The sequence below is a fragment of the Sorex araneus genome, chromosome 11, assembly GCF_027595985.1.
Source record: "Sorex araneus isolate mSorAra2 chromosome 11, mSorAra2.pri, whole genome shotgun sequence".
Taxonomy (NCBI): domain Eukaryota; kingdom Metazoa; phylum Chordata; class Mammalia; order Eulipotyphla; family Soricidae; genus Sorex; species Sorex araneus.
This window is the reverse complement of record NC_073312.1, coordinates 40063802-40081872: the sequence shown is the minus strand read 5'-3', so window position 1 is coordinate 40081872 and position 18071 is coordinate 40063802. Positions and strand designations below refer to the sequence as shown.

General features: G+C 50.2%; 1 protein-coding gene across 1 annotated transcript; it reads right to left on the bottom strand.

Moving 5' to 3' along the window:
* Positions 1-1065: 1065 nt before the first annotated feature.
* GDF10 (growth differentiation factor 10) lies at positions 1066-14492 on the bottom strand. The gene is made up of 3 exons (XM_004607404.2): positions 13627-14492; positions 4319-5244; positions 1066-2033 (listed from the first exon to the last, which is right to left on the bottom strand). Exons 1-3 carry the CDS (start codon positions 13943-13945, stop codon positions 1842-1844), a joined length of 1437 nt encoding a protein of 478 aa, XP_004607461.2. The 5' UTR covers positions 13946-14492; the 3' UTR covers positions 1066-1841.
* Positions 14493-18071: the final 3579 nt, after the last annotated feature.

Here is an 18071-nt window from a genome sequence, read left to right as displayed (position 1 = left end):
TATTGAGCACTCAGGTCCTACTTCCTAGCTTCAAGTCTCTCAAATGCTGGTGGCTTTGTCTCCAGTGTCTGCCACTGCTACTTCTTCTGAGGCTAGTTGGGTGTAGAAGCCATTATAGCTGCCTGTGCAGAGGCCAGAGAGCAAGAAGTTCCATGCTCCCAGAGAACTGCCTGAGGAGGTCTGAACATCCAGCCCCTGTATCGAAAGGCAAAACTAGTCCTGAGGTGTAATTGGCCCTCAGTAATCCCCATGAGATCTGGGCAAGATTAAGCACTTGACTTCTGGTCCACCCCTCCCCTTTATATTTCCTGTATCTATTTCTCCTCCTCCCAAGAGCAGAGAAGCTCCAGAGCCTGACCTAAGAGTTTTCAGGTGCTTCTCTCCTTCAAGGCCACTGCTCATGGCTTCACAGTCTTCTCCAAGTCAGGTGGGATTCCAGCTGAGGGACTGGTATACAGTGACACCAAATCACAGCCAGGTCCTCCTTCAGAAATGCTGGCCAACCCACTTCTGGCTCTACAGCTGTGAGGTGTCAAACCTGGGCCTGGGTGAGCATAGAGGGAGTGAGGATGGAGGGAGGTTGTCTGGGGGTGACTGACCAGGAAGTGGGAGGTGGCCATTCTATAAACATACCTGGGAAGAAACAGATACTCCACACCCTCGGGAGAGTTAAACTGATGTCTTTGCTGGACTTTCCTGCTTGAACTGCCCCAAATGAGAGGCCCAGAAAACAGGAAGTCACAGATGACCCTACTGGTGGCTTTTCCCACCCCTCCGTTCAAGCACTCAGTCTCTCTGCAGAGATGAAGGGAAGGTGCACAGGGCCACTGTACCTGCCCCAGGCCATGTCCTACCTGGACCAACCCACACTGGGGAGCTGCAGGCCAGGGTGGGTGGCCTTGATGCTGGGAGGTGCAAAACCTCCGGTTTCTAGAGCTCAAGGCAGACGAGAGTGCGGAGCTGGCTTTTTCGGAGTTTGCCTGTGTCCTCTGCAGTCACCAGATGTCATATGGATGGACATCAGAACATATTTTGGAATAGAATAGTGACATTACATTTTTTCAAGATACCACTGTATCTTTATTAGCTATCCATAAAAACACATAACATACACAATCTACAGTATAGAAAGTATAATTTACAAAAATATAAAAATCTTGGTTATTTTTTAGTATCCCAACATATTACTGTATGCGTTATTTTAATATGCATGTTTCAACAACGTACACTTCACCAACATGATTATTCCTGTATAGGAAGTCAACGTGCTCCTTTTAGCTTCAGAATAAAATATATATTAAGGGGAAAAAACAAAGTTGGTTATAAGTTCATAATGTATGTATAAAAGCTTTTGCCATGATGGTAGAAAGAGAACATCCACACCATTAGGGAGGCCCTGGGTTCCAGTTTCAATATGAGGCCAAAGTGTTTGAAATTGATTAAACAGAGGTTATTTCCACACAAAGGGAGGAGGGACCCTCAGGTTTTCATTCTTCTTTGCAGGCAATGGGTTGATGACGGCGAGAGGCAGCTGGGCATTGGTTTTTCTGGTCTTCAGGGCAGTGCAGAAGGATCAGAAATCAGCCAGGACTGAGTCCTGGATTATCGCAGGGTGTTCAGATCCAAATTGGCATTTAGGGAGCTATGATGTCAGCAATGGAAGATCCCAGAAAGATGTTCTGGGGCAAAGATCTTTCTGGAACCCAGAAGGATGGTGTTTGGCCCTGATCTGTCTTTCAGCTCTACCACTCATTAAGCCCCCACTCCAGAGGGACCTATGGGTGCTGAACTGCCAGGCAGGCGCTGGGCAGGAGGCTTCCAGGTTCCCAGAGTGACTCTTCTTACCGACAGGCACAGGTTTCCACAGACATGTTGGGGTACACCTTCAGAACCACATTCCGGTTCTCATCCAGGAAGAGGACACCAAGGGAGTTCATCTTGTCAGGAACACAACAGGGCTCTGGGATGCCCGGGACGATGCCCACAGCCCTCACAATGCTCTGGATGGTGGCATGGTTGGATGGGCGGACGATCTGGAAGACAGAAAAGGAGAATGGCTACTTGGGCAGCCTACTACACACACACATACACACACACACAAATACACACACACACACACACATGCACACACACGCGCGCACACACAGACACACACATATACATCTCCCCCCGCCCCCCAGCCTCTGTGCATCCATGGGAAACTACGGTAAAGACATAGACTTAGCAGAATAGAGGGAATTTTCTATTTGTTTTTCCTCAGAAGTCAGCCACAGACAAAGTCCCAGGAACTGCATCGGGAGTCCGGGCTCAATTTGTTGGGAGAAGTTCCATCCCCTACACAGCACCGGCCACTGGGGGGCACTGGGGAGTCATGCAGCCTGGAGGTGTGCCTGGAACTGGGCAGGAGCTGTCCAGAGCAAAGTGTATGGAGAAGCCAGCAGGGAACACTGGACCACAGCCACCCAGACTCTCTGTTTGAGGAGCAGAGACGAGCTTCCCGGCTGAGGTGGCTCTCAGCACTACTGTGCAAGGTCTGCAGGTAGATTTGAAGGGAACCAGAAACAAATTTCCAGGCAGGTCTGGCTTGGGAGTGTCAGACACCACTTCACCTTTGTCATTTCATTTTGTTATTTTCAGTTATTTCGTGTGGGTTTTACCCTCGTTTCTTGGGAGGAAGAAACTGAGGCTGAAAGTGGCTAAGTAAGTTGATTGAGACCCTCTAGTTAAATAGCAGCTGGGTTTGGAATCCAGGCTGGGCGTGGGGGTCCCCACCCAGATAGCCTCACAGCCAGAAGGATTGGATGCCCCCCGCCCAACATACACCCGCTAAAGACAGGCAGCATGCTGCCCCATCAGCACTTCCCATGCCCCGAGCGGGACTCACCGCAGGAGCTTCAGCTCATCCTTGGCCAGAGAGTTGTACATACAGCCTGAGGATGAGTAAAGCTCCTTGTGTGGGGAGCAAAGCAGCAAAATCTGATCTGTGGGGCTCAGGATGATATCAGGAGAGGCAGGAAGGCAGCAGGCCAGCGCAATAAGGTAAGCGCTGGGTCAGCCAGCTGGAGCCTGCGAGGCCTGAGCTCAGTTTTCCCAGCCCACAGCAGTCTCTGCCCTTCCTCACACATGCATGGCTTTGAGAAGCACCCCAAACAGGTTAATGCTGCTCTGTGCTGGGGGTTGGGAGCTCCTGGCTGGCTGACTGATTTATGTTCCAATTGAATTTATGCACTGACTTCCTTTTTTTGGACGGAAATGCATGACCTTGAACTCAGCAGGGCTGCTGAGCAGCAGGGGGTGGGGTGGGGGTGGGGTGTTTGTCTGTGCTTTGTGCCCAGGGTCCACATCAACCAAACATAGACAATATGGTAGGGATCAGGTCACCTTCTAGCCCAGAGAGAAGGTGTGAACTGAAATCCTGGGGTCGACGCAATGAATGAATCAAACTCAAGTTGTGTGTCCTGCCACTTGTAGCATCATAAAAACCAAGGGGCAGTCATGGGTAGCGGGAGGGAGGGAGGAAGGAAGGGAGGGAGGAAGGAAGGGAGGGTGGGAGGGAGGGAAGGAGGGAGGGAGGGAGGAAGGAAGGAAGGAAGGAAGGAAGGAAGGAAGGAAGGAAGGAAGGAAGGAAGGAAGGAAGGAAGGAAGGGAGGAAGGGAGGAAGGAAGGGAGGGAGGGAGGAAGAAAGGAAGGAAGGGAGGAAGGAAGGAAGGGAGGAAGGAAGGAAGGGAGGAATGGAGGAAGGAAGGAAGGAAGGAAGGAAGGAAGGAATGAAGGAAGGAAGGAAGGAAGGAAGGAAGGGAGGAAGGAAGGAAGGAAGGAAGGGGATCCCATATTAAAAAGCCACTGAAGCCAAGCTTTGTGCTGGTCACAGATGTCAGAAAAGGAGGTCCAAGCTAAGAGAAGAAACAAGAGTTTCCTGGCAGGAGGAAGGGACTTGGGTAAACCTGTCTCATTCTAGAGGACAGTCTCTTCAGCCTCTACAAGTTATGTGGATTTTCCTTCTTTCCAAGAGAAGAAGTGTTCTACTTTAAAGCTCTTCAAAAAAGCATTGCCTTCAAAACTGCGGCCAAATCACATCCATCCCTCATGCTGCCAGGCTGAGGACCATGGAGTCCCAGTTCCCTGCCTGCTACCTAGATGGGAGGTGTCATGATGCCTATCTTACAGGCAGGAGGCAGAGGAGACAGAAATCCTGAGGCAGACGCACTTGCCAAAGGGCAGATGTGAGAACTGACAGCTGAGCCCCCGTGGGACTCAGAGGCATTGCTTGGACACACTCTACCGTGGGACTCAGAGGCATTGCTTGGGCACACTGTACCTTGGGCATGGGGAACTCGCAGGCTCCCGCGCAGTAGTAGGCATCAAAGGATTTGGGCGAGATGATCCACTCATTCCACCCGATGTCTGCGAAGTCCACCTTCAGATACCGCCGGGAGCAGACCCTTGGCTCGTCCCACTGCTTCTTTCGGGCCTTCTGCATGGTCTTCTCATCAAAGTCTAGTACTGGCGAGGAGCCCAGGAACACCTCCTGGGCCTTCTTCCTGCGGTCCTTGCGGCCGGGCCGGGGTTTCAAAGCTCGGAACGGGTTGGGCCAGAGTTCGTGTTTGTGGTAGTGATGGGGATGGGGGGCGTGGGCTGGTCTCTCATCTAGCCCTGGAAGCTCATTGTTCTGAAGGGGCCCAGAGGCCTGGGTAGCCCGGCGCACTCGGGGGTCTGCTGAGTTGTTGGGGGCTGCCCCAGACTCTGGGTCTCCAGTCTGGAAGGGGTCGTATCTTTGCAGCGTCACTGCCACACTATTGGGTTCTGAGATGGCCAAGTCATTGGCATAGATGAGGATATAAGGTGCAAGAAGGCTGGCCCTCGGGACCCCCAGGCCCTTCTCCCCAGAATCCAGTTGAGCAGAGAGAAGCAGCTCGCCATCCTGGCGGGCAGCTTTCACGATGGGGGAGATGTCCTTGGCCTGCCACAGGCCCCGTGGTGGGGGCACCAGGGCCATGGCCCCGCGGAGTAGCCCCTGTGAAGCTGTGTTCTGTGAAAGACTGCGAAAGAGCAGGTGCTGACGTGAGGGTGGGCCGGGGGGCAGCAGGCGGCAGGACGCATTCTTGGCCCGCTGTTTGCAGGGTGCCTCACGCGCCCGGGGCCACCGGGGCTCTGAGTAAAAGTGGAATGTGGCTGTGAGGATCATTTCTGAGTCCTGCATGGAAGTCAGGTTGAAGAAATACACGGCTTTCTGGTTGACCATTTCTGTGAGGAAAAAGCAGACCACAGCCTGTTAGGGTCTCTCCCAGATGGGGCCCCAGGGTCAGAGATTCCCAAGGATGAAGGAAGGAAACCCATTCACTAAGTGCTGCCAGATCACCATAGTTCTCCTGGCTCAGGTAATTCTCACACTGAACAGAAGAACTGGTTCAAAGAGGTTGGGGGTTATCAATACCCCAGTGTGGAAAAAAATACAGTGTAGAGGTACTCAGACCTGGTAGGACCTAAAGCTCCTGTTCCCTATCCACCAAGGTACTGCAGAATCTTGTCAGGGTGAAGTTAACTGGACTCACTGACACCTTCTTTAAGGTAAGAAGGTGAAAGCCCATATTTGAATAGCTTGAGTGGGGCCAAATTCTTAGTAATAACAATCCACCTCCAGATCTGCCCTGTAGTCTACTTACTCTGGAAAGGAGCTTGTTTTGGGGGCTACACCCAGTGTTGCTCGACGGCTACTGATGGCTCCTGCCTGGGGTCACTCCAAGCAGTCCTTTGGAACCAGGTGGTACTGGCACCGGAACCCAGGTCTTGTACATGCAAAGCATGTGTTCCAGCCCATGAAGCTCTTTCTCCAGCTTCTTGCACTGCCCTCTATTCTGTAGGCAGTAGATGGTCATTTCTCTAAAGGGGGTGAAAGATGTAAGAAACCTCATACTTTCCCTGTATGCTGGGTGTCTTCTGAAAGAACTGAAACCATTTGGCTATATTACTTTCTATTTACTATGCCCAAAGTTTTTTAAACTGGACTTCTGTCAGAACTGTATGCAGCCAAACCCAGGTAGTTCCCAACCCCACAAACCAAGGAGAAGGACCAGAATCCCCCAGACATCACATTTGCAGCTAAAGGATGATCTGTCTCTGCATCCCTTCAGTGGTGATCTTCATTGCCTTCTCACCTGGCTCTACCAGGTGTGCCCTAGTCTGTAGTCTAGGAAGGTGCACTGAACCCATGATGCAGGATTCCTGAGAATGAGCAAGTCAGATTCAGGGTCCATCCATCACTCCTGAGCTTCCCATGATGGGGATGTTGCAGACTAGTAGGAAACCAGAGCTACTCTGGGCCCTGCTTCTGGTGTCCTTCTGTGGGGGTGACACTAGAAAAGCATAGAGCCTAAGGAGCCCAGTTTGTGTCTGAGGATGGGAATAGAGTAGATCTACTCTGTGAGACCTATGTTGGGTCACTATGTTGGGTCACAATGTCCCTAACATCTGCACCCACAGCTGGATCAGCTAGGTGCCAAGAACCTGACATCAGGGAATTTTGCTTTTATTGGGAAGGAGGTATTGTTTATCTATTTTTCAAATCACTGTGAGATAGACCCTTACAAGGCTATTCATAATTTGGTCTCAGTCATACAGTGTTCCAACACCCATAAGGAGGTATCATTTGTTTAGCAATTTTTCACCCACTCGGGAGAGGGAGGGACCATGGAGCTATGGAGCCCCCTCGATGGCAATCAGGGCTTAGACAATATTCTGAAGTCCCTGTTTGCTCTAGTCCTTAGAATAAACCCACAAGAGGGGTGTTGCGACCCCTCAGGGTATTCCCCTATCTCCACCCCCAACATGCCCCCTCATACACAACCACATGGAACCATGTATAATCTTGAGACACTTTCAAACTTGGTGTCCCCAAAAACTGTGGCCACAAGTGACCTGGTGTCTAGAGTGTTTCCAGCCTTCTCTGATCACAGCCCTCCTCCCCACAGTAGTCAGTGCCTGGAATCAGGTGTCTGTATTCTAATCAGCACCCTGGGGAGTCTAGCTCTCTGAAACTTGGTAAGCGGGGCTGAGGGGTGAAGGTAAGAAGATGAGGGGTGGCTGTGTATCTGCGGGATCTGTGGTGGACTTGTGGGTGGGCTAACATTTCACCAAAAAGTATAAGTCCCTCTCACTCTTCGAGCAGGCAGGACCCTAGGAACCCAGCTTCCAGGTCCTCACAGGCCTGAGGCATATTCTGGACCTCCCTTTCCTCATCTGATTCAGGACAAGAGACTGTCTAGTGCATGTGAATAGTGCATGTAAATAAGTAGCACATGGGGTGTGCCAGGCACAAAAGTGATCTCAACTGTGACTCCCTGCCACTTTCATCTAGAGAACCAAGAGTAACAGAATAAGCCCCTCTCCACCCCCCCACCACCACCTTGGACACAACCACTCAGTCTCTGAACCTCAGAGTTGCGATCCAGCTAACAGGGAAGATGTGTTTTCTTATCCCTCTCATTCTGCCAACAGATTCTTTTCTAGGAACATGGAACATATTTAAGACTCTTCCACAGAGTTGACCCCTTTTAGCAGGATATAGATAGTTCTGGCTTGGAAATCCCTGACCCCTGGATCCTGGCCAGAAGGAAAAACTAGGGGAGCAGAGAGGGCTCCCCAAAGAGACGCACCCTAGCTTCTCTCCGGGGAGACACAAGAGATGAGACATAAGAGGTGACATAGGAGATGAGGTTATAACACAACAGAGATAGCACCTTTGGGCCCCCAAAAAAGGTGCTGAGAGAATGGGAAGAAGTGCCATAGAGGATACTGGCCTTGTCTGCAACTGCCTTTGCATAGGAAGAGACAACAAATATTGCCCCTTACTTAGGACGGGGAACCCGGGTAAGCTAGTCTGGGGTCACACTCATCCCCCAGGCCAGAACTCTTCCTTTGGTTTGAACACCCTTTGCCTCTAGGAGCTCACTCCACACAAGGCAGCTGGTACATGAAGATGCTCCCTGCTGGGAACTGCTGGGGGAGAAATGAGCTGCCCCTGTCCCACAGACTGGAATCAGACGGGCTCTGCTCTCTGCCTGTGTGTGCTCTGCTGGGGCTCCACGCTGGGGCTCAGAGAGGACGCATCTGCCTGAAATCATGGTCATGGACATAAACATCCCCACCCTTCCCCCTTCTACACTCTCCTCCACTCTCCCTCCACATTTCCACCTCCCTCCACTCTCTGCCTCCTAAGTAACCTCCCTCCCACCTCCTTCCCTTTTCTCCAGTAAGCAGTTTGGAAACTCCTAGTCTGGATCCATGTTGGGATGACCAGGGCCATAGCAGAGTGGTCAGAGGGTCATGTCTGGTGAGCGGACAGTAATCCTGTCCAAGGGCGCCTACACTGTGTGCTGAGAACACTCCATCTCGGGTGTTCTCTGCCCCCACATAAAATTCCACAACTAACCCTACTGGGTCAGACCTGCCCACCTCTCCCACCTTCCTGCACCAGTCCCCCAAGCCTCCCTGCCTCCCTCAGGAAACATCTATCTTAGCACTCGTCCTGACTTGACCTGCCCTTATTACTCTTCTTTCAGATCCTTCCTTTCTTGCACACTAATAAAGGAATCCTGAGCTCTCATGGCTGGAGTAGTAGTCCTGTTGGTCCCCTGCCTCACATGTCATGTTACTTTCTGATATCTGGATCCATATTCTTTTCTTATTTCCCCTCCACACACACATACCAGAACACAGAAAAGAGAGTGTGGCTGCGTCCTCTTTGTACATGGCTGTATCCTACATCTCTGGGAGGCCTGAGTGTGGCTGGTGCTCAGAAAGAAGTAATGAGTGACAGAGGAATTGTGTCTTTGCCAGATTTATTCACTTTAGATGACAAATGGCGGACTCATCAAATAGTTTCTGAAAGTAGCCCAGACAGACTTGTTCTTTGGAAAGATGCAACTGATGGTGAGAATCGGAGACTATGGGCAACAGAATCTTTGTCAGTTACTTCCTCTTGAGTCTCAATTTTTCTCATCTTTAAAAATAGGATTTACATTGTTTACTAGTTGTGGAGCTCCAAGCAGCATGCTCCAAGCAAATATGCACAATTTATTCCTACATGCACAACATCCAACGATGGTGGCAGGGATGGTTCATCTGTTTATAAACCCAAAGGGAACTTCAGAGAGGCCCTGATCTTGTCTAATGTCACCCCGCAGGCAGGGAGCTGGACCAGAGAGTTCACTTGGGGGCTGTCTAACACCAAGCCTGTCACTTTGTGTATAATTATCACATGCCTAATAACAAATGTACCAAAGACCGTACATGGTGAGTTGCTGTTTTGCAAACACAAGTCATTATTTAATTTGCATTTTTCCCATTCTGACTGTCTAAGAAAGAAAGGCTCTTCCTTATTTGCACAAGCAAATTTCTCTTCATGAAATCTTTGGGAATGTCAGAACTGTACGTGAATAACTTTGCACTGCACCTAGCATCCTTTCTGAGGACAGGAGAAATATAGGAAAGGAGAGACACAAGGAAGGAACCAATCTTCAGCCCAGCACTTCCTCTTTGCCCCCATCAGGTCCTATACAATTTCAGACAGTTCTGCCCAGAGTCAGAATTCAGGTGACCTGGAGATCTACCTTATGAAAGAGCTGCCCTTAAAACAGCTCCAGGGAGTAGCTAGAAAGAGAATACTGGGCTGAAGATGCAAACATCAACATGAGCTAAGGGAAGCAAGAGCTAGCCATCTAGTGGTGCTGTGTGGAATGGGTGTCTATGTCTACGCAGGCACCCAGAGTCCAGGTCCATATATTGCTTACACCTCTATGCCTAGGTTTCCTTTATTGTAAACCAGGAAGTATATTTTAGGGTGTCTTCTGAAACTGCAAGCTCACTTTCAAAGATGATAGCACAGTGTCTGGACCCCAGAATAGGTTCAGGTGACATGACTAGAAAGACATCCTTAACTACTAGCACTCTCATGGTCTCACTCACTTGCTCCCTGTCCTTGTACCCAATGAGAGTGCAGCCTCCAATTCAGCAGGACCTTGAGAATTACCACTACCTCTTTCCTTCTAACTTTTAACCAACCCTTGTTCCTACTGGCTTTTCATTCTATTTCTCCACAACCATCCTGAACTCTACATCCCTCAATGGTGTTCACCTGGGTACCAGAACATGCCCCCCCACCCACCAATTCCCTTTTCCCACCTACAGTCACACTCAGGTTTCACAAGTGTGGCTTTAGAACACTTTCCTACTACTGATGAAGGATCAATGTCGTTAGTAGATAAAGACCCTTAACATCACTAAGAAAAAACAAAAGCCCCAACATGGTAGGGCAATTGTCAGACTAGTAAAGCTAATGAGCTCAAACAAAGCAGTGAAGGGCGAGCAGTACGAAAAGAAAGATAACTTCAAATAAGGAAAACCAAGTTTTTAAATATGGTCCCATCAGGGTACAAGATAGAGATCTATCTATCTATCTATCTATCTATCTATCTATCTATCTATCTATCTATAGTACATATTAGATATATATTATGCTACACACAACATATTGTCTCTGATTAGGTTTGAATAGGGACAACAACTTTAATTTCCTATGATTCACAGAATTTTTCCAGTAAGTGTGCTTTTATTTTTATAATTTCTCTCTCTTCTTCTCTCCCTCTCCCTATCTCTTCCCTCCACTTATCACCCCCTCCCATTCCCTCTCTACACTACACTGTATCACTGCTACAGGCAAAATCACAACACTTAAGGCTCTTGATAGACAAGCTATGTACCTATTGTGTCCTTCTGACCATCTCCATCCAGCTCTTGCCTTTTTCCTCTCATTATTTTCTCCTTCAAAGCACCCTCGCCACAATTCCTGGCACCCAGGAGACTGCTTCACTTTTATTTGTGGCTAAATACCACCTGCTCTTCAGAGCCTGCCTGGGGCCTGTTCCACCAAGGCTTCACTGGGTCCTCCCATGCTGTGTCAGAGCTAACCCACAGGCTCCCGCAGAACACTCCAGCTCTTTGTCACTCCATCACACCACCTGTCCCACTGCCCATATTCATTCGATTACTTTTGCCTTCCCCATCAGCTCATGAGATTTTCTGGACACAAGGTCAATAGTGTATGCATTGTTGTGCCACCTAATGATGTGCTTAGGAAAGCCTTGGGGAGGGGAAATGAATATGACCCATGGCGTTTTTAACAGATGGGTATGCATTATTACTATCATTTTAGAGATGAAGAGGTAAAGCCTAGTGAAGTTAGGCTACTTGTTCAATATCGCACACAGAGATGGAAAGACTTGGATTTCAAAGCAGATCCTTTGGAGTGGGAAGTTTCTAACCCTAACCCTTCAGGTCTGACTTAGAGGTTCTTCCTAGTGATGGGAACTCATCAAGGAGTAGGACTGGGAGTAATCAAGGGAGGAAGAGGTAACTGGTACAATAAGAGGAGATGCTAATGAATTATTGACACTTCCATGTGTCTGAACTGCTTTCAGGCAGAACATGTGTCAGTGCATTTAACCCACCCTCTGAGGAAGGAAATATTGTGAACTCCAGTTAGGAAGGCCAGGCTTTTGCTCAGAGCACAGACTGATTCTTTGAATCTTCCTAGTTCAATTCACAACGTGTACTAGGAACCTAAACTATGCTACAGGGTGGCAGGTAAGGACCACTGCAACCTGGGATGTGGGGCCTGATGCCTTTACTGTACAGGAAGAGATGCTGTGCTACCAAGCACAAGGCCCTTGTCACAGAACAGATAGTTCAGGAGAACCCAGGACCACAGCTGAAGCCCTTGATTTTGTGCCTCATGCATGAAACAAGACTCAAACCTCTTCACCACTGGGTCTGAGTCAATAGCCAGAATATCTGAAGGTCAGTGAGGGGCTGGGTCTGAACCCTTGAAGGGAGAGTATAAGAAATTAATCCTCATAGGCTCCTCTGTGCCCAGCACAAAACTTCCTTTATCATTGGATCCTTACCTTCCATAAGAAATCAAGATCAGAAAGATAAAGGGGCACATTCCCTTGCACATAGTCCACAGTGGATAGAGTCAGGACTGGTTCCAACGGCTATGGACGTGGTTAGGAAGGAGACTAAATTTGTCATACAGCCCGAGTCCACACTGAATAATTCTGAACTCCTAGAGCTGTTTGCCCATTCCCCATCCCTCCAACCCCTCCCAAGCTCTGAGCTCAGTTTGAATGGAAGAGGAATGCAGCCGCACTGAGGGCAGTGTTGGCCTGGCTGAGCGAAGGACGCACCAATGCCTCTGCCTCCACCAACCACATCAGCTTCTTCCCCTGGGAGAGGAAGATCTGGCCTTATATGTGCTCCTTGTCTTCTCTTCCTTGACGCCCACTGGGAAGAGATCCATAAGCCCTCAATATGAGCACACTCAGGTCCGCTGAGATTTAGTGACTTGCCCAAGGTCATGCTGCTAGATAATTCTTCAGCAACTGAGTTTACTAATGATGGGCAAGTAAAGGGTGTCAACAACCAGCCAGTTAGATCTGGCTGTACCGGAAAGGGTGACCTACCTAGTGAGACTGCTTGGTGGACAATGGGGGATTAGGCCTTTCGGTGGCAGGTGCTCCCCAGTAAACAGTTTTTTAAGTGTTCCATGTCTGACCCAGGGGCTATGGATGTTCTCACAACAAAGAACCAGTAGGGAACAGGTGGCAGGGCTCACTGCAGACTGCGGGCCATGGAGGACTTGCTCCCCTGAGCATCTGGAGGGGTCTTACAGATGAAGGCCTTTCTCCTGATGAATGGCCGTCTCCCTGAGGACTGCAGGGGATCCCCCACCCACATTCCGACCACAGCATTCTGTAACCATGAGTAGTCTCCATGACAACTAGCCCTGCCACCAGGCGCCTCCTCGCTGCTCAGCTGGCCGGGGTGGTGGCCCAGCCTGAGGCAGGCGGATGCTGACGCTGACACTGCTCTCAGGACACGCTCCTGGAGCATGGCAGGGAGGCCTCATCAGGTGGTCTCTGTCCAGTTCCATGCAAGGTTTGAGAAAAGGACACAGGACGAGCAAGGGAGGACCCGCAAGAGGGACAACAAGAGAGTCAGGGGGCTCCTAATTCACAAGCTCTGGACTTCCGTTGCCCTTTGGTCTGAACATGCCTTGCCACTGGCCAGCAGGCCTCAGACCCATGCAAGCCTGGTCTCATCTCAGTCCCCTGGGCTCCCCGTGCTGCCCAAACCTCTGCTTGGGCTGGGGGACTGGCAGTATCAGAGATGCCTCAGACCCCCTGATCGTGCCCTCCTTCTGGTCAAGAGCTAAAGCTATTGAACGAGGATACTGTCCTGCTCAGGCCCCTCCACCTTGTGCTTAAATAAGTCTGGCATGTGGGGAAAGTTCGAGGTTGGACTCTTCGCTACCGTCCCAACCTGGGCAGCACTCCAGGGGCGGAAACTCGGTGCTTCACCCCCAGGTCTCCACTGGAGGCTCCGGGCTTGGAGAACAGTTCATGAAAGAGTGAATGAAGGTGTCAATGAAGAGAAGAAAGGAAAAAAGGGGGACGTGCTGGGGTAGGGAGAATGGACGTGTGTGGTAAGGAGAGATGGAGGACAAGAGCAACCAACATCACCCTCCCACCTCTCACCCCCTCCCGGGATCCCAGAACCGCTTCCACTTACCCTGTCGGGCCCGGAAACTGCGGACTGTGTTGCCCCCTCCGGGCCGCGCACCCCTTCGGCTGTATTTCTCATAAAGCCTGAGCATGTGGACAGCGACCATGTCCTGGTCTCCTCCAGGGCCCAGAGAGGTGGTCGCGGCCGGGTCCCCCTGGGACCGCTGGGGGTCCTTGTCTGCCACCAGGCCGTCGATGGCCGCGGACCAGGGGGACTGAGCGAGGGTCTTGTGGCTGCCGCCGGCGTCCCGAAGCAGCAGCAGTAGCAGAGACAGGAGAGGCAGCAGCTGGGGCCCCCGGCTGCTCCGGGAGGGACCGCGGGCCATGGTGAAGGGGTGCGGAGAAGGGGCAGGGGAGCGGGAGGACGAGGCGGGAGAGTGCGGGAGCTCGGGACGCTGCGGACCTAGCGGCTGGCGGGAGGGCGCGCTGCCCGGGCAGCGGGGCGCGGGGGTCCAGAGCCGCGCGCGTTCCGTCCGTCTGCGCCTGCCGAGCCGCAGCCGGCGCTCAGGGCCCTCCAGTTGCCGAGCCGAGCCCGAGCCCGCGCGCTGCTTCTGCGGACCAGCGCCGTGAAACTTTGCAGCCCACGGAGTGCCCGGGCCCGGCGGGTCCGAGGGGGCGGGGCGGGGCGGGGCGGCGCCCTCGGGAAGTGGGGGGGGGCGAATCTGCGGAGTGGCCCCGACCACTTGGGACCGCCGCGGACGCTGCCGTCCCCCTGCCGCTGCGGTGTGCGTGCGCCCGAGTGTGGCGGCGTGCGCGCGCAGGGGGGTGCGCCCGGCAGTGTGGGGGGCGTGGGCGAGCGCGCGCCCCGCTTCCCCGCCGAGAGCCTGAGACCCAGGACCCCGACTGGCTCCGGTGTGTCGGCGCCACAGCCCGCGCAGGGCTGCGCCGCGGGAGCCGGGCGACCTTTGGAGGAGGGAGTTGCCTGCCGGGTTGCCCCTGCAAAGGCATGCGACGTCTCTGGTTGCTAGATGACAGCTCCCCCAGGAGGACCCGAGAGGGGATGTGTGTGTGTCCGGTTGTTGCCTTTGAGCAAGTGAGTCCAAAATGCGGGAATGAAGGGGAAGAAGGACCGGACCTGGGTCTTTGAAAAGCAAAACCCTAACCCCAACCTGGACCAGCGCAGGGCCGCCGGAACAAGATCCTGATTAAAATTTAGATGAGTTGAGCAACTTACCTATTATTTGGCAATTAATGATTCCAGCTGTTGAAGAAACACATCAATGGCTCTAACTAGTCTTTGGACTTGCAGCCTTCAGGATTGTCCTGGAAAGGAACTTGGTTTCAAATAACCGAAGAAGGTTTCACAATAAGTGAGATGGGATGAACTTCTGCCCCAGGACCCTCAGTTTAGCACTGGCGCAGAAGACCCTAAATGTCTGTCTGCCTTTTGGAAGGGTCCAGGGATAAAATTTCAGGGAGTCTTTGAACTTGGCAGAAGCAAGATTACTTCTTAATTTAAACTTGCCTATAACTGAAACTGAGCAATTTCCTAAGGTCACTAACAGCCCTGGGATAAACTGTACTTGGTATCTTCTTCTCCTACTAAGAGACATTTCCCAAAAACATTTTCACGTCACATTAGAGGTGTTTCCGATTTCTCAAAATACCAATTTGTTTTATGACCATTTTGAGGTTATAGTAGTTGCTAGGTCCATTGTTGAGTTTAATTTGATGATCCACTGAAAAGGCAAGTGTTGCATCGTGTTTAAAATTCATTAAAATTTAATTTAAAATTTTTGATAACTTCAATTTTACATAATTGGTTTTATTTGTAACCCAGCATATTAAAAACATTAATTTATAGGAGGGATGTAAGGGATTCACTAGACTGAGAAAGACATCCGAGACCCACACTGAAGTTTAAGGAATGCTTCTTTGGGAAGACAAGTACCTTCTCAAACCCATTTCCTTCCCTTGTAGTTCAGGGCATTGCCTATGTTACATGTCAAAGGGCTGTTTGCAAACTTGTGAACATGCTGTTCCCTTTCCTTGGTAACTTTGGATTCCCTGAGCCAAAATTACTTACTTTTCTTGGAGGGCTCACAATGCAATAATTGAAAAATTACTGGGGAAAGCTTCTGTAGAGGCATATGACACAACCTGTTTGTAATTTTTAAAAGATCTCTTGCAGTGTCAAATTAGGGGACATCCTAAGAGTCAGGACTGTAGATTTTGGAAAACTATAGAGAGCCATTTTCTTTATTTTCATAATTAGCTCACCTTGCATTCAATGTCCAATGCCTGTAGCTGACATTTGTCCTATGAAGCAGTTTGTAGAAACTGCCTAGAGATGAGACACTCAAGTCACAGCCTTGTCATTGATGCATCTCTCCTTAGAAATGATTCTTACCATCTTTTCCTGCTCCCTTCCCCCCACCCCACCTCCATTTCTCTCCTCCTTATGCCCCTCACTTCCCCTCCACCCCCTCACTTTTTCTCCCCCAGAATGCCTCTGACCTGTACCGGCTGGGGGTAACCTCTGCTCATGGGTAGTTTTGTCTCTACTGGGGCCATACACAATCGAGGCCTGTGAAAAGCAGGGTGAGTCTGCAGGAGGCCGGGACAAGCTGGGCTATTCGGGATCTGTGTCCATTAAAGTCTTCTTGCTCTCCTTAACTCATTCCCGCTCCATTCAAGCCAACCCGAGGGTCAGGCTTTAGCCGGCACTAAAACCTGTAGGGTACAGATTCTCTGACATTGTTGGGAAAGAATTAAGGCATCAGCCGGGGACGGCTAATATTTCTTGCCTCGTTTTATTGCTGAACAGCGGGACTATAAAGTCTTGAACACTGGAGCACTATGGTCCTCTTTCATGTAGCCGAGATGATGGGATAAAAATGTGTTTGGTGAAGCAATTCAGATTACCACCGGGTCACATCCTCGCTGGCTCTCAGCACGGCCTGCAAACAGCATCGCTAAGACTAGAAACAATTGCTGTGCAATTTCAGCTCATGCAGAACAGTGTTTCTAGCGTGGAAACCAGGCTAATTGTGGAGCTTGCCAATGAGAATGTTTTGTTTTTAATAGCTCAGGCTGCAGCTCAAAATAAGAATTGAGATGGTGGAAGCAAGTCCTGAGAGCCGTGATTCTGACAGCTTCCTACGAAATGGTCCCGGTTTCTGGAACTCTGTATCATAAGCCATTCTTAGCAGAGGTGCCAAGGTCCTGAACTTAGCCATGGGGAGAGTGCTCTCTCCAGGGAAGTGAGAGATTGTTTGGAGGCCCCACATTTCCAGGCCTCTCGGCCACACATGCTAGTTTCCTTAATCTCAGAAAACCCTGAAAAAGAACCAAAGAGGCTCCATAGTTACAAAGCTTGATGCCCAGAAAAAGGAGAAAGCAAAGTCTGAGAAGCAAACTTTTATGGTTTCAACTGGAACCTCTCTCTCAAATAAACACCACCACCACATAAAACATTTCCAGACAATCATTTCACAATATTGTCCACTTAATTTATTGCAGGGTCTGCTTGCGGCTCTTATTAGTCTGTCACTCTGGGCCGTTCCCCATCACCTCTCTGGAATCTCTTTAGCCTCCTGTTTGAATGGAAAGGTGACCCTCATGCTCGGTGTTGACTCCAACACTCTGCCTGGATCTGTGATTGCATCTCAATCCATTCTTAAAAGTCAGAATATCTATATAAACTTTTGCAGCCAATTGGGACCAATTAAATTTCCCCCTTCTGACCACTACCTAGTTGTAGGACCATAAGCCAGTCACTTAATGTCTCTGGGCTTCAGCTCTGACATAGTAACAAAGGCAGGCTGCTAAGAGGTTTAGTGGTAAGGTTTTAACATGAGAGGGTACCGGTAGTATCAACCGTGGGTTTACTCTCTTTGCTTACCATCTCCTCAGAAGAGGTTGCAGCCCATTTAAAGAGCGTCCAGACTCTGCCAGATGTGGTGGCAGCTTGAGCCTGTCTCTTCCTTTGCTCTGCAGAGAAAATGCATTTCCTTAGTATACAGGCCCAGACATGAGTAAAAAAGGAAAGAAAAGATAATGTTTCCTTGATTAGGAAGTTATAGACCTCTACCAGGGAACTTTTAAAATCTCTGCCTAAAGGTCCCTGTCCAAAGAGTGGGAGGATGATTCACAGCTCTTCATCTCAATTTCCAAAGTTCTTGGCTCTCAGGACAAAAGAAAGTCAAGTGAGTCCCTGTTACCACTTGGGGCATCAGCTGTGAAAAGAAAAAATAATGTGGCTGTAGAGTTTGCTGGAGCGCTAGAGACAAGAATCCCAGGGCCTCCCCAGGCCGCCAGGCTGAGTGTAATAAATCTGTGAAATAACAAGCACAAAGGACTTTATAATCAATGGCAGATTTTATTTTTGCTCTGGCAAAATCCATCCATGGAGTTAACATTTTATAGGGAAATAACTACCCACTTTGTGACTCCTCCTCAGCCCATATTCTCTTTCTTAAATGTTAGGGTGTGGGGTGAGGGGAACTGAGA

What these genes read in the sequence shown, in the direction of transcription:
- GDF10 (XM_004607404.2), bottom strand. Translation starts at nt 13,945, where the DNA reads ATGGCCCGCGGTCCCTCCCGGAGCAGCCGGGGGCCCCAGCTGCTGCCT. An exon ending in CAGTTTCCGGGCCCGACAGG is followed by an intron (nt 5,245 to 13,626) that starts GTAAGTGGAAGC and finishes TTTTCCTCACAG; the next exon opens with AAATGGTCAACCAGAAAGCC. An exon ending in GCGAGTTCCCCATGCCCAAG is followed by an intron (nt 2,034 to 4,318) that starts GTACAGTGTGCC and finishes TCTGTCTTCCAG; the next exon opens with ATCGTCCGCCCATCCAACCA.